General features: G+C 43.1%; 1 protein-coding gene across 2 annotated transcripts in view; it reads left to right on the forward strand.

Annotated features, from left to right (window-relative positions):
- Positions 1 to 14,715: 14,715 nt before the first annotated feature.
- The window catches only part of LOC146854845 (mitochondrial inner membrane protein OXA1L-like), a 236,171-nt gene continuing 234,057 nt past the window's right edge, over positions 14,716 to 16,829 (forward strand). Inside the window, exon 1 of one of the 2 annotated variants that reach the window (XM_085652222.1) lies at positions 14,716 to 14,894. In XM_085652222.1, coding sequence (XP_085508348.1) covers positions 14,817 to 14,894 — 78 coding nt within the window. In that variant the 5' untranslated portion in view covers positions 14,716 to 14,816. The remainder of the gene's footprint in view (positions 14,895 to 16,829) is intronic. The other variant, XM_085652221.1, reaches the window with a different exon arrangement.

A 16,829-nucleotide genomic window follows, 5' to 3' on the forward strand; every position in this document is an offset into this window, starting at 1 on the left:
TGTGTAGTGTGTGTCAGTACTTTACACCACGCACACATTATACAGAGACAATAAGTCATACAAGTATGTAAATCAGTCTACAGGGAATGTCACATAAGCCAATGAGGATTACAAGGTGTATGAATCACGTCATCCATACTGGTGGGCAATATATTTTAAGAGGGTTTGGTGTGGGGAAACACAACTTTAGGATTTAAGAGTATTCCATGGGGGTCAGCTTTACTGATAAAAATGTATGTCTGCCCAAACATACTCATTTTAGCAACATTAGAATAATGAAAGACTGAGGAAGTTCTAACTATATTACAAAACAAAAATAAGCGAATTTCTAACTACACCATTCATGTTTGTATGCAGCTCTTTGACAGTTCATTGGTCACTGTCCTATCTTAGGATTGTAACTTCTGAACTGCACGTAACACAAGGATCTCTGTGTCAAAGGCAGTAACCAACTGAGCTTCCACATAAAATACAGTTCATCTGCATTTAAAAACTACGGACAGACCAACGATTGCTCTCCAGCAGGATCACCAGCGTTATCTGGGCATGTTGTGTTGTCTTATTTTATCCTGCATCGGCCATGATAATGATAAAAACTGTTTAAATGAAGCGTACACGAAGTATGTGTCCTGCTGGTCCTGTGCACATTTTAAACCGAAAAACAAATAGTGACAAATTCTCTTACCTACTCCATTAGTCAAACTGTGTCACAGCCTGATGTGATAAACTGCTGCAGGGGTCAGGAATGGGGACAGGAATAAACAAACTTCTTTTCTCCTGCACTGCATAGAAAAGGAAATATCCACGCAGCAGGACAGTCGGTAAAGGTTACCAGTGCCAAACAAAAGATTTGTCCCTTTCGCCATGTGGAGATGAAGGGGAGAAAAAATAAACAAAGCCTCGTTAACATGTAAATGGTCTTGTAAAGACCTGTGAAATACCCGGGTGCGGCTGCGATAATCTCAAAGCTGTGTGTGTGTGTGGGAAGCTGTCTCAGCCCGGGCGCACACACACACAGACAGCTCTTTGAGCCCAATTCCGTTGCGCCCCTGCTTTCCAGCCCTCACTCCTGCAGCACTGAAAGTAGGTCTTTTTAAAACCGCCCGACTCGCCCCCTCCACCCCCGGCCCCTTACACAGCAGCTTGACCTCCCGCACCGCGTCCTCCCGCAGATTCATGTCAATCATCTTCGACCGCTCTGCCACGGCTTTATCTTCGGCGCTCACTGTGCTGCCCATCCTGCGCCTCGGCCCCCACGGCTTCCTGCCGGACACGGGACCAGAGCACAGGACCCGCAGCAAAGATACCCGCAGAAGGGAGACCTGGCCAGAGCTTTCCAAAGTATGCAGCGCAGACGTAATGACACACGAGACTGTACCTACGTCCTATCTACGCTCTATTTTAATGTTTGTTATTCAGCGAAAAACAAGTCTAGTTTATTTTTGTCATTTGTCAATGGACTGCAAGGCAGGGCGGCTTATGCCCAGCATGTTAATTCACCATCTGATTAGAGTCATGTTCCCAGCCCGCTAGGTTGGAAAAGACCACGATCCATGAGACAGCCTACTCTCCCGGGAGGCAGAGTAATAACGATCAAATGAAGACATATTAAAATGTAATATTACTTCCTCTCCGTTGGGACGGCGCATACACTCGGAGCCAAGACTCTCCTGCCGACTGCTTCCATTACACGTGCAGGTGGAGTGTCCTTGTCCGTTTACGGTTAATGGTAAACTGCTCTGTTCTCGGGCCTAAATTGGGGCTTTGGATCTAACGCTTTGGCTCCATCAAGTGGCCAAGTGGTACAACAGCAACGAAAATCAGTGACACTCGGTTTAAACCGAGTCCGCTGATTTTCGTCCGGTAGTGTACTGTCGGTAATATTCGGTTTAAACCGAATTCCGGACAGCCTACTTATATCTTACACCCTACGCCGCCGTCAATAACATGCTGAGTTACTTCAAGTGTCTGGGAATGCACCCTGCATTCAGACAACTCACTCCTCATTCTCGCCCTTCATTTTCACGCTCATCCTGTACTCACAGAGATCACAATGCACTCACACTTATCACCATGCACTCACACCGTTCACCCTTCACTCACAGTGATCACTCTGCACTCACAATGCACTTGTGCTGTTCACCCTATACCTCACCCTGCAGTCACATGAGCACACTACTCACCGTGCACTCATGTGAGACTTCACTCACCTGTCCCCCTCACTGCTCAATCTGCAACTCACTCAAACAAGCCCATCACTAACCATGCATTAAGTTGTCCCACTCTGCACTTACATCCACACCCAAAGTCATATGGTCACCTCACTCACCCTGCAGTCACTCCTATTACCCTACTCTCACACTGTTGCATCGCACACCGTGCACTCACATGGGTACTCTTGTCACCCACACAGTGCAGAGGGTTAATGTACCTGCTACAAAGAATATGTACCATGCAGATCACAGAACTGATTGTGAGTAAAGTATGAGTAGCGCTATAAAAAAATGAAATGTTTGTCAGAAAGGTGCTATAGAGAGACGAGGTGCATTGTTGGTGAGTGGTAGTGAGGGAATTCATGGAGAAGGAGGGAACGGGGGGCACCAAAAAAGACTTTTGCACCCTGTGCTACCGGTGCTAGGGCCAGCCCTGGCTGGGAGTGTTAGCTCCCCCCCCCTCCTCCCGAAGTTCGGGTTTAGTGGCTCCCCTGCTTCTGCCTTTATTATTACTATTATTTACATTTGTTAGTGCGCTACTGTTACCAAAAGGTGTCCTGGGGCTAATAGCCATATGCTGCCTGAAGGCAAATGAGAAACACACATAAGGGGAAGGAGAACCTGCCAAAGGGGGTAACTTACAGAGCATAGAGCCAGGTTTTATATCTTCCTAAAGGATAATAGATTCTTGGTGGAGTGAAGCAAAGGAGGGTGCAAGTTCCATAACTATGCGGCCCGCACCAAAACAGCGAGACAGACAATTCATGCCTTCCTGAATTAGGGAACAATAAGCAGAGTGGCACAGGCCGAGAGGAGCATACGGGTCCGACCCGTATGCAGAGTGAGGAGAAATGAGAAGATGAGACAGGACAGCAAGGGAGTGAGAAGATTCGATTGAAGAGGTCAGGAATGAGGAGAAATGTGAAGTGCCAAAGAGAAGTGCGGACACACAGGAAGTGAGTGTGAGCGAAAGGTGAGGGCACAGAAGAGGGCTACTGTTAAACTGTGAGAAAAGATAGCTGAGAGATGATCTGTGACCTAAAAAGATAATTTGATGCGACATGGGTGAGGGACAGCAGCAATAGGGGAAGAGAGGGAGTACTGGGGTGGGTGCTGAGTAGTGACTAATTTGTATAATAAAAGATGTGCCAGGACCCTCACCAGTAGGCCAATGACAATACCTGTGCAACTACCAACCATAACACTTGTACAAGTGTGACTATTCAGACTATTTCAAGCCATCAAAAGCTATAAGAATGGCATGGGTGTCAGGGGTTCATCGTTCTTTATGTATTTTGAATTAATAAACAGCTGTTCTGCTCATCTCTACATTACACAGACAGAGCCACCATGTGGCAGACGGTCATAGTGCCAGTGTGCACAATTAGGTGCCACTGCGGAGCACCGGAAACCACCTGCTCAAGTTAAGCACTGGTGCTGGGGTAACAGGGGAGAGGGACGTTGGTTCAAGAAGGTGTGGAAGAACTAAGGGGAGATGTGAAAGATGAATGGGGGGACTGGAGAGGTGTAAGATACAAATAGACAAAAATTTGAATGGAGAGACTTGAGGTAAATGAGAAGTGCTGAGGAGCACAGGAGGTGACGGAGCCATAGAGGCCATGAGATAAATGGGAGACACTGTTAGAGATGAGGGCAGTGAAAAGACAGAATGGCAACAGGCGATTAAAGGTGAAGTGAGAGGTTGAGTGGGGAGAGTTCAGAAGTTGTAAAAGGGGGTGAATGAAAATGGCCTGCAAAGTGAGAGATGGATCCAGGGTTGGGAGGGGAGAGGAAAGAGGGATGGAAGGAATGGGGTGAGAGGAAAGTGGCATGGGTAAACTGCTTAACTCAGCACAAGACCGCCCAGGGTCAGGTGAGCTTCTAATGTGGCAGCACGTATTCCTGCAGAGTGGAAGGCCCTTCACAAAGATTAACTAGACACCTTTCTGATGTTAATTGCTGTATTTTGGTTATAAACTGGCACTGATGGGGTGAAATCTTTCCTCAGTGTTACTGTGTGTAAAAAATTTCAAAATAATGAAGCAATGCTATCCCAAAATACGCGGCATCACACAACATTATTTAAATTTTCTTCCCACACAATTTAGTCAAGCCTGTTGCGTAACTTGGTCCTCACCTGCCTCATAATTCCAGTAGCCCTGTGTAGTATAGTTGTAGTAAGAGATAAATAGGTGGATAAGCAAGTGGACATTCGCTCACCCAAAACTACATATATTACACCCTGACTAAAGGTTTAGAAATTTTTGTCAGGAGGGGGTCCTTATGCCTGAAAATGTTGACAGGGGAGTCTCGGAATCCAAAAGTTTGAAGACCTCTGGTCTAGGAGGATGATAGACGACAATATAATAAGAGGACTTTTTTTTTTTTAGTTTAATATAGCGCGAACTAGACCCAAAAGTATCTGAGCACTTTACATGAGCACCAGTTACATTACACAAGGACACATTCATTTTTAGGTCTCGGCTGGCGTTCGAGCGCGCATGCGCTCCTCGCCTCGAGACTTATAGTAATCAGCTTAGTTTGGAGAAGGGGACTCGAGGCGCGCCCCTCATTTTCATTGGGTAGCGTCAGCGTTTATGTTAAACGCTGGCTTCCCATTGAAAAGGAGGGTTTTAGGTTGCCTCCCTTTGGCTTTTTGGGACGGCCTACTTGGACTCCCTCGCCTGCTTTACGCCCGTCGTAAACGTTTTCTTATCTTTATGGGGCCATGTGTTTAAACATATGGCCCCATAAAGACAAGAGATCACCGCCGGGAGCTTCATCGGCTGTGGGCTCCTAAGTCACCGCGAGCCGCGCTGGTATTGGCCCAGCATCGCAGGTTGCCTAGCAGCGGAGGGGGGCTCGTCTCTTGCGAGCGCCGCTCCAAGATCCAGGAAGTGGAATCCCCAGCGTGACGTCGGCACCAAGAGCGGAGCTGCACTCCAACCCATGCCGTATCAAATGCTTGTTATTTTATTCTACACGATTGAGTAACTGAGAGTAATGGCGGTCATGTAGTGATGTCACTGCTGGGCTCTCTCTGGAGTGAGGGGAGGAGCTCTCCCGGGGTCTGATGAGGGAGCCGAGGAGGGAAGGCGCCCAGAGGCCCTAGAAGACGCTAGGATGAGTCCTTGGTGTGTTTGCCACATCTGGGCGGCCAGTCGTGCATTTCTGCTGATTTCACACTAACATGCGGTGCGCACGGGCAGGCGGCGGCCAGGGGGGCGCTGTTTCTCCCCTGCACGTGTTTTACATCGTATTGTATAGCGCTTCGCACACCCGAAGACGTGCATTAAAGGCAGGCAAGCACGTTGCAGCATGTGAGTCTGCTGGTTTGTAAGAGTGCTGAGTTGTAGTGGAGCTGTGCGGGAAGTATTGTGCGCGCTGCCTTTTTGTATGAACACACACAGTGTCAGAGAAATCCGGTGTATTGAGTGACACACACTCTGACGTCATGGAGACCTTCGCTGTAAAATTCCATCAATCGGTAATCTGGTACTACCTCTAACCTGCCTTTAAATTGGGAATTACAGTGCTTCTGCAACTGTTGCCACATTTACTGGTTCACCTGGTGGTACGTGGCATGAATTCCCCCATTACAATATTGGATTATTCAGCGCCTTGAAACCCTCACAGGTATGTAGTGCGCTTTACAAATTATGTGATTGATTGATTACCACACATTTGTGATCGCAGTGATACCACGTGACTCTAACCATATACTTCACGTTTAACACATCTTTTGCGCCCTCCCATCACTCTTTAAAACTAGGGCTTTGTGTACAACGTGGATACAAGTGCAACGGACCACAGTGAGAGGCAAAAGGGTGACTTCTGGGTGACCTAAGTGGAGCAGTGGGCACAAACTCTCAGACCTTCTCAGTGAATTGTCTCTAATGCCACAAAGTAATATTTGCAGTACCACACACAGTAAATCATGGTATTACCGCAAATGTTATCTTTAAATTCGAAATGAAGTTTAGGAATAGGTTTTCTGCCTTATTAGTGCAGTATTAGCATTCCGGGGCATATTAAGGATTTTGGGGACCCTGGTCCAAACGTATTTTGGGGGCCCTTTTCAGAACAGCTTTGAATTTATGATCCATTTTCAGCCCTTTCATGTCCTCTTTGGCCAGGCCACTGACCTGCACTGCACAGTCGCCTAAATGTGTTTACATCTCATATTCATGGATAGTGAGTGGTGTTTTTTCAATATTGTAACACAGCAGCAGATCACTAATATTATGCAAATAATCTCTGAGACATATGAATATGTGAGGTCCTGATTCGATCTAAAAGAATTAAGGAAACGCAACGTCTCTGAAAAATGTCTGTAATAAACTCTCACACATCACCCACATTAAAAATAAATTAAAGGAAAACGGTATTTGAAACAATCTGTTTAAGAATTACTAAAGGTCACCAGGGTAAGACTCTCTGCAGAACAGAGCTAGCTCCATCAGGGGCCCCTGAAAGGCTGGGGCCCGGGGCCAGAGCCCACTTTGCCCATGCCTAAAAACGTCTCTGTTTGCACAGACCCAGCTTCCAGGGTTGGTGCACATGTGGGCGGCGGCACTCACACTTCTCTTCTGTGGTATTCACTTTTTAAATTACAAACTTGTTGAAAGTGTGGTCACATTAACAACACTACTCTTATGTGAACCTGGCCCCCTCTACCTGGAGGCGTGAACAAGTCCTGAAACCTAGAGTTATACGTGGTCTCTGCCAGAGAACTTCCTCTCAGGGAAGAAGCTCTCTGGGCTCGAACCTTGTGCTGAAACTAATAAATAACAATGCGCCTGAACTATGCGCTAAAACTATTGATCACCAATTGACAACTTAATTATATGTGATCGGGGAACCCTGAACAGCCCATGATGCTCAACCCTGTGCCCCATCTCAGCCTATGTCCCTGCCACTCCAGAACAGCCCCTCCAAACAAAAATAATGCTGATATTAAAACAAACTCACAAATGTCCATGTCGATTGTAAGACACATAGGGCTCAGGTAACCACTATCAACTCACTCCACCCAATGCTCTCCCCTTAAAGAAACAGCCGCTCAGGCTGTCCACCGTGGCCCAATCCACTAACCCTCTCTTCAAAACTTTCAAAGCTGGACCCAACTCATACAAATGATCCCCCCTCCCACCTCAATCTCTCCGAGAAAGCTGCAAAGAACTTTAAACCCATGAGAGAACTACCCCAGATAGTGTTCACCAAACAATACCCTTGGGTCTACCCAGCGCTATATAAAACTCCAAAAATAAGTAAATGAACAAGGCTCCTGTGGTCCCTCCTCCCCTCCCCCCCCTTTTAATTTAAATAGGGATGGTGGCGACTCAGCACACCTCCGATTAATAAAACAAGCATTAAAAATGCAATAGGTCTCGCCTTTGATTAAGTTAAAGCCATTTGATTTGCTAATGGTATTGTATAGCAAAGCAAATGGCTTTAACTTAAGAAAAGGCGAGACCTATTGCATTTTTAATGCTTCTTTTGTTAGGCAACGGGGAGATTAAGTGATTTGCCCAGAATCACAGAATGGTGAGCATCCCTGCCCAGACTCCAACCCGGTTCCCTAGCTCCAAGGTCTACTGCCCTAGTCGTTAGGCCACATTCTCTCCATTCTGTTGTTTCTACGGCATTCTAAACCTAACAGCCACTTCCAAACTAGGTTTGTGGAGTGGGTTGGGGGTCTTTGTGACAGGGAGTGACTGTGCTTCAGGAGTCATTGCACAGATTGTGTCACAAGAGGCTCTGCAGGGTAGCAGAGCGCAATACACGTACGTCAGGGTCTCTTCACTTTGGTCATAATGGCTAAAAACGAAGTGAGTTGAGTTGGTTTCTGTGGCACCAGAAATGTTTCTATTGCTCAAATATTAGAAATTGAAACAGATTAGTGACATGGTGCAAGAACTTTAGGCACGCTGTTGCTATTTTAAGACCCTTTTTCGGTTGTAGCTATTTTAAGACCCTTTTTCGGTTTATGTTAAAGTGTTTCTCAAAGTGTCACAAATACGATTTAGAAATGTCACGCATATCACACTGCAGAATGGGAAATGTCACACATAAGCCAGAGGAAAACTTGGCAGTTATGCTTAACGCTTCGGTAGTCAGAACACCATATAGCTTTTCTGTACATCACCTTCAGCGTCACCCAATATGGCAACAACTGAGTTCAAATAACCCGCGCTTACATACATGCCAACATTTCAGAAGAGCAAAGTGGGAGATTCTTTAAAAAAATCGGGAGAATGGGGCCTTGAATCAGGTTACTGTCATGTATGGGCTTTGGAAGTGTGCTGCTGCAGGATCGGACATTTGAAACGCAAATGCACGTTTTTTTCTTACCTTTCAGAAGCATGGAGCGCAATGGCAGGCAGAGAGAGAGTTATGCAAGTGTTCTGCACTCATGTAAAGAGTGATCATGCATCCAATTCAATCAGGAAGACAGAGTCGGTAAGTAAACTTCAATGCTGAGAAGTTTATTTCAATGCCAGCTAAACACGGGAGTACTGCTGCTCTCAACAACGATCAGCTGCAAACTGCTTTAACAAACTGTAGATCCATGAACGAGCAGACGCAGCACGAGAGATGCACCCTCAAACATAAACATGTTTGAAGATACACTCTCGCGCAGCGCCTGCAAGAATGTAGAATACATAGCATGTCATATAATGGACACAAAGAAAATACTAAACTGAACATGACGTAAATAACATTGACAGAGTACCTTTACATCATCTCCTTTCCCATAAAAATGAAAAAATAAAGACTAAAATAAAAAGGTATTTTACGACATATAGTAATCTTTGAATCTGGCAGGAATGGAACAATTGCGATGAGATTTACATGAGTCAAAAGTCGTACTTGGAGAAGGAACTCTAGGTTGAGACGCAGGAGACGTTTGTGAAGAAGATGTGACGATTGAAGAGGATGAATCCTGAGTGACCACATTGTCAGATGAAGCTCCTAACGGAAAATGTGAACAATCATAGTCATCTGTGGTAGATCTCTTGCAAGTAATAATTCTATTGGCCTGTGCATGTGAAATTTTAACAACAGCTCTTTTACTCCACCACCCTTTCCTTCCTAAGAAAAGTGAACCTTTTGAGGTTTTGACAACTTGAATAGGTAAAGAAAATTTAGAGTCTCCTTTCGAAACCTTTTTTGGGTTCTTAAGTAAAACCCAATCTCCAATCTGAAAATCCTTCGTGAATAAAGAACAAGGTGAATCAAAATATTTCTTTTGAACATTCTGTTTGAGTAAAACATTTTTCTTGAGCATAACTTTATCCTGACAAGCCAAACATGAGGTATCTTTCTTCCTGATAAGATCAGTTATCCAGTTAGGACAAATGTTTCCATTAGGATTTCTCTTTTTAAGCAGTCTGAAAGGAGAAATACCCGTTGTGGAGTGAGGGGTGACCAAATATGACCAAATTTTCTTTCTTAAAAATAATTCAACAGGGATATTACAAGCTAAAGCAGATTGAATACCTTCTTTCAAAAATCTGTTCATCCTCTCAATGAGACCATTCGATGATGGGGAGTAAAGAGCCACTTTTGGATGTTTAACGTCGTGAACTTTGAAGAAATCTTGTATGATTGAAGAACAAAAATGCGAACCATTATCTGTAACGACCTCTTTGGGAGAACCTTCTGAGTGAAAAACTCTGTTCAAGAATTTTACAACAGCAATGGAATTAGGAGAATCACAAAAATCAAAATCAACCCATTTTGAGTGATAGTCAATGAGCGAAACAATGTAACGTTCACTGCTAGGAAGAAGATTGAATGGGCCAGCAAAGTCCATAGCAATCTTGAGCCATGCTTCCTCAGGCACAGGTACAGGGTGAAGAGGAAGTTTGTTAATTTTCCAATGCTTATCAGAAAGCAAACAAGTTTCACATGAATCAATCCACTGAGTCACATCTTTGTCCATAGCAGGCCACCAAAAATGTTCCTTAAGTTTTCTGCAAGTAGCTCCAACTCCTAGATGTCCATCATGAGCAGATTCAATTAATTTAATGCGTATAGAAGTGGGAGGAATACATTGGTCACCACGCATCAAAATTTCATTAACAATAGAAAGGTCATCTGAAATTTGAGCATATGACTTTAATGAAGCAGGAAGGGAACGTTCTCTGGGCCAACCAGAAATAATCATGTTCCTGACCGCTTGCAAAATTTGATCATTATGATATGCTTGAAGCCAATCAATTTGTGACAGGACAGGAAAAATGGACAAAGAGTCATTGATAGATGCCACTACGCATTCTACTTCATCAAATTTTGGGTCAGGAAGATCATCTTTTAGGGGAAGTCTAGACAGACAATCTGCTCTTACATTGAGACCACCGGAAATATGTTGAATAGTGAAATTATATTCATGTAGTCTGGAAAGGATGCGTACTAATCTAGCAGAGGCTTTACCAGTGCCATTTCAATTAAGAAGATGCAATAGGGGTTTATGATCACTTAAGAGAATGAAATGGCAACCCCAAATGAAACTTTTAAACTTTTCAACAGCCCAGGAGCAGGCAAGTGCCTCTCTCTCTATGGTGCTGTAATTTCTTTCAGCAGAAGAGAGAGATCTAGAGGCAAAACCTATAGTGTTCTCCTTTGCACCAAACCACTGACATAAAACAGCTCCCAAACCCAACTGACTAGCGTCAACAGAAATGTGGCATTTGACCCCAGGGGTGAATGAGGATAACACTGGGGAATCAGAAATAACTTTTTTGATAAGATTGAAGGAAATATCCAATTCATGAGACCAAATAAATTTCTCATTCTTCTTTAACAGATTACGTAACGGTTGTACTATTTGTGAATAGGCTTGAATGAACCTTGAGTAATATTCCGTCATGCCTAAGAAGGATTTAAGAGCATCTTTATCTTTAGGTACTTGAACATTAGAAATGGCCTTGGTAAGTGAAAATTTTGGCTTGATACCATTTGAAGAAATAGAATGACCTAAGTAATCCACCTCAGATTTTAAAAATTTACATTTGTCTTGACCTAAAGTGATGCCTGCATCTCTAAAACGTGTAAGTACTTTTTTGAGTGTTTGAACATGTTCATGTTTATTTTTAGAAAAGATTAGAACATCATCCTGGTAGGCCTGAACACATTCGATATTTTTAAGTAAACAATCCATAAATTTCTGAAAGACGCTGGCCGCGGAGGCTAACCCAAAAGGTAGTCTTAAATATTTATAAGCTCCAAAAGGGGTAATGAAAGTTGTCAAGGTGGTGGACTGAGGAGACAGGGGAATTTGATGGTATGCGCTGCGAAGGTCAAGTAAAGTGAAGTATTTTGAACCATTAATACCAGTTAGAAGATCTTGAATTTTGGGAAGGGGATGACAATCAATAAGTATCTTTTGATTGAGGGAGCGAAGATCAGCACAGAGACGGATACTGGAATCTTTCTTCCTTACGATTACAATGGGACTAACCCACTGAGAAGAGTCAGTTGGTTCAATAATACCTTCTGATACCATTTTTTCCAACAATTTTTTTAAATCATCCCTTACGCTAAGAGGAGTGGACCTGAGTTTATGTGTAACAGGTATGGTACCTGGCTTAAGTTTAATTAAATGTTCAAATTTTTTGATTTTACCTATTTTGGAATTGAAAACTTGAGGGAATTGTGTAACAATGTCATTAACAATTTGTTCATTGTCATCTGAAATAGATGAAATATCAGTATCATTAACTTGAACTGGATTATCTGATCCGGGAACAAGTTTCAAACCCATTTTTGCCAAATCTTGCCAGCCTACTATGTTCTTTCCATTTATTGCAACATATATTTTAGTAATGGTTTGTCTACCAAGACACGATATATTTGACATGAAAAATCCAAGCATATCTATGTCTGTGCCTCCATATGCTTTAGGAATAATATCAAGTTTTGAAAGGGTCACAGATGCAGCCCATAATTTTTCAAAAAGAATGTTAGAAATGATGGTAACCGGTGCTCCTGAGTCCGCCATCATGTCAATTGATTTATCAGCAATAACAACTACACATGTTGGATCCTTAGCACGTTCCTGATTACCTAAATCCTCACAAGAATCAATGGCTAAAATTTCCCTTTCTTGAATGTTATTTGACGATAAATCTATAGTGTTAATATTCATGTTTTGTAATGAGGACTCAAGAGGGGCAACATCAAACGAGGGGGCATTAAGTTCTGGATATTGAAAGTTTTGTGAGGAAATGGACCGAACATGAACAGATTGCTTACTTCTACAAACTGAGCTAAAGTGTCCTATTTTGTTGCAATTTGTACATTTCTTTCCTAAAGCAAAACACGTGGGGCTATTACTAAGATGTGTTCTAGAGCCACATCTGTAACAAATAGTGGTAGGTTTCATATAAAATGGTCTTGAGAATTTGTTTTTAACGGCAATAGCATTCACAAGCATGTCATTTTGAACCAAATTTACAGGTGTAGTATTTTCATTTGCAATACATTTAGATGAAACAATGCTTCTTTCAATACTTTTAGCCATATCAATGACTTCTGACAGGGTAGGATCTCTACAGCTTAAAATACGCTCCTGAATTTTCTTGTGATAGCAACTGTACACAAACTGGTCCCTAATATACATATCCAATGAAGCACCAAAATTACAATCTGCTGATAAATTTCTAAGTACAGAAATATAGTCTTCTACGGTTTCATCACAATTTTGTTTACGTTTCATAAAGTTATAGCGTTCAAGCATGACATTAGGTTGTTCTAGGTACTTTTTGTTGAGTCTCTGAATAGCATCAGTATAAACATTCCAACCATCACCATCTCCAGGGGGAGGTATCGTGGTTGGTAAGTTATCAAAAGTTTGACGACCAGCTTTTCCCAAGTGACTATAGAGTATTGCTAACTTCCGTTTGGCCGGATATTCCTCTGCAGCAATGGCCACCATATAGCTTTCAAAGTTGCGAAACCATGTCTTCCAAGGTTCAGCAGGTTTGCCATTAACAGGGAAAAAATTATTTAGCTGTACAATCTGCTGGTTGTTAGCAATGTTGAATAAATATTATTAACTCTTTTCTTGTTTATTTTTAAAAAATAAATATTTTCTTCCTTTAAGATCCTTATCTTTGTTAAATTATAATTTTCCCTTTTTTTTTTTTGAGATAGTTATTTTAAACTCTCATAAAGTACATACCAGGTCAGGTGCTTTATATATGTGGCAAAATAGCTGATTCCGTTGTTAATTTAAAATTTTCAGGTGAAAATGTGCCAACCCTCTTTTTGACACATGTAACGATAGCGTATGAGCTTGTGAAGGCTTTCTTCTCCTTTTTTTTTTTTTTAAGTAAAGATAACACCACGACGTGAAGTGCGGTGATAAGAATCAAATCCTCTTCTTTAACAGTCAGCGTCGATATGTTTTAGGGCTGTTTCCAAGACTCTCGTGATGTCGTCATCACGTTGTTTGTATCTTCAATCCTGATGTCCGTAGCGGAAACCAAGCAAAACGCTTTAAATTCAGGACGAACTGAATCCGTGGTCAGTTTTCGCCCGAAGAGAGCTCGTCGAACTCACACCTTCAACTGCAACAACCAAGACGGCAATACAATGCGGATTAACTTCCTGGTTACGAGTGCGTGTCCCGTAGTCTTCGAAAGTTGTAAAATTGTGGATAGCTGGTGAATCGCGTCGCCAAATGTAAAGAGTGATCATGCATCCAATTCAATCAGGAAGACAGAGTCGGTAAGTAAACTTCAATGCTGAGAAGTTTATTTCAATGCCAGCTAAACACGGGAGTACTGCTGCTCTCAACAACGATCAGCTGCAAACTGCTTTAACAAACTGTAGATCCATTAACGAGCAGACGCAGCACGAGAGATGCACCCTCAAACATAAACATGTTTGAAGATACACTCTCGCGCAGCGCCTGCAAGAATGTAGAATACATAGCATGTCATATAATGGACACAAAGAAAATACTAAACTGAACATGACGTAAATAACATTGACAGAGTACAAGCATGGAGCGCAATGGCAGGCAGAGAGAGAGTTATGCAAGTGTTCTGCACTCACTGGCCTGGAAGGTTGCTGGCAGTGCATATACCAACCCCCCTCCGCCCCCCACCTGTGTGGCAGCCCAGGCACACACACAGCCGCCCCCGAGTACTTCGCAGGTCTTTAAAAGACCATTCACTTGTTAATGGGGCTTTGTTGGTTTTTCACCTTCTAGAGCCCCCGCGTCGCCACTCTGACTATTGCTGGAAGAATTAGCACGTTACACAGTACCAAGCCCTGTCTGCTGAAACCCCGAGGAATCGGGTTTTTGCTTGCAGGAATCGGGAGGCGGGAGACTAGCCTTGAAATCGGTAGTCTCCCGCCGGAATCGGGAGGGTTGGCATGTATGCGCTTACAACCGGTACCATTTCCCAGCTGTAGCCATACGCCATTACGTCCATCTTTTGCAACGAGACTGAAGATCCCTAACGCGCAGGTGCGTTGAACCTCACGGTGACAGCAACGCCATGTAAAGGGTGCCACTCTAGCCACTCTCGACGCCTCTATGGGCATGGCTGACAGCGGTAGGCGGGCCTGAGGAGGTAGCGTAGGAAGATGGCGACGTCCTTGGTTGTGGTGCGGACAGGAGCAGTGCGATGTTGGCGGAAGGCTGCATGGGGCGCTGAGCGTCAGGTAATTTTGGGGTACCTTTGGAACAACATGCGCTCCCTTTAGGAGACCCCTACTTAGAGAAACATACTCCTCGAAAGGACTTTACCTTTTGCTGTAACCTTTCACTAGTTATGAAATTGCGGCATGACTTTCTAGTTACACTTACTCCCCATCGAGTGGATTCCGAATTCCCTGTTCTCATGTGTACGAAACCCCTAAAAGTTTCTTTCGCTGAAGGAGTAACACCCATTTCAACTTCAGTGGTGCTTAAAGTTTGACCAGTGTATGTTTATCAGTTGGCCCCGGTTACATTTTTTCCCATCTCTCTGCCTCTAAAATCTACTCATTACAACACATTAAGTGACATCGCTCGATCTGTGGAAATGAAGTGTTGTGACATAACTTTTAAAATATTGCAGCGATTTAGTCCATGAGCAGTAGCAATACAGTGAGTGAAATGAATTCAAAATGACAATTTTTAACATTCGTGAAGTAATAAAATTAACAATCAAATCTTGGTAACGGTGACTTACGTCTCACTATAAGAAATTATGGCTGGAAGTGTGTACTCTTGTCTGTGTTATACAAGAGTATATTCTCACTCAAACCTTAAGAATTTACTTGAAATTTTTCATCAACCCCCAGCACTCCTTCTCCACCATTTAGCACTCTCTTCCCTCATCATCCTTGCTACAAATTGTTCTTTCTTCTTAATATAACATCATTTCGGCCTCTTCCCGAACTGCTTATTTATTTCTCCTCCTCTCCTCGGCCATCTCATGTACTCTTCGCTACTCAACCATTTTCTACAGTTCCCTCCACCACCCAACCTCAATCTCTTGTCACCATTTTCTTCGTAATTCTAGCCCTCTACTCTGCCCCCTCCTCTCTTCAAATTTTCTTCTTCCTGATCCTTTCGCCATTCTCCAGGACAAAAGTATGTAAGGCTGTCAGCGCCCCAGCCAGTACTTGACCCTGCCTCTCCGCTATCGCACAACAATGTACTTTGCTTCTACAGTCCAACCCTCCTAAGCATTGCCCCTTGTCCTCCTCCCTGAGCCCTACTTCCTGCCACACCAATTCGTCACCCACCTCAATTTTTCTTTCCTCCTCATTATCCTACGTTTAACCCGCCCTCGCTGCCTCTACCCAAACCAATAAGCCCTCCCCTCATTCTCATCTTCAATTACCTTTTTTCAATTTCATTTGTTAGACTTTTGCCCATATAAATGTTTCCGATGTAAAACAATATCAACTTCATTCACCAGAATTCGTTGAAATAATATTTCTTAAATCATTTGAAAATGGCATTAAAAATAGACCACAGCCAACGCAATTCTCTCTGAATATAAAGATAAAAGATAGTCAAGTGCTAAACATACTTTTGCTAGCCTTTTCTCCTAGTCAGTACTTAGGGGCATGTTAATAATAATTGTTGAAGATTATGTAGTGCTCGGTTTTGACATTGACAATAATGATTATCATCAAACACACCCAGTCTCAGTAACCACAAGTGTAGGCTTATGTTTATTAATTATAAAGTGCAGAGCAGTCCAAATAGAGCTTCTTAATGCTGCTGTTTGAAAATAAAGCCAATTCTAGGCCCACCTACACCTAAGAGGCAAATACGTTTTTAGCTGTTTCCTAAGACCAATCTTACTAGGACTGGGTGTAATATACTGTACATACTTGCTGATCTGTACTGTGTAATTCTTAGTGTTTAGCTCGTGCCTCCATGAGCTCTCATGCTGTCTTCCACCTTCTGTTCTTTGGCATGCGCGCTAGTTCTGTTATGCGTGCATGCTGTACAATTGATGTATAAACATGTATTGCTTCAAATTAGCATTCTCATGCATCCCACCTCCTCCTTGAAGTATGAACGGACTTAACAGATATTACCCGTTTGGACTTCAAGGAGGAAGGATGCACTCCAGTGGTGTCTACGTTTAACTTTAA

The sequence above is a fragment of the Triturus cristatus genome, chromosome 4_1 (assembly GCF_964204655.1).
Source record: "Triturus cristatus chromosome 4_1, aTriCri1.1, whole genome shotgun sequence".
Classification (NCBI taxonomy): domain Eukaryota; kingdom Metazoa; phylum Chordata; class Amphibia; order Caudata; family Salamandridae; genus Triturus; species Triturus cristatus.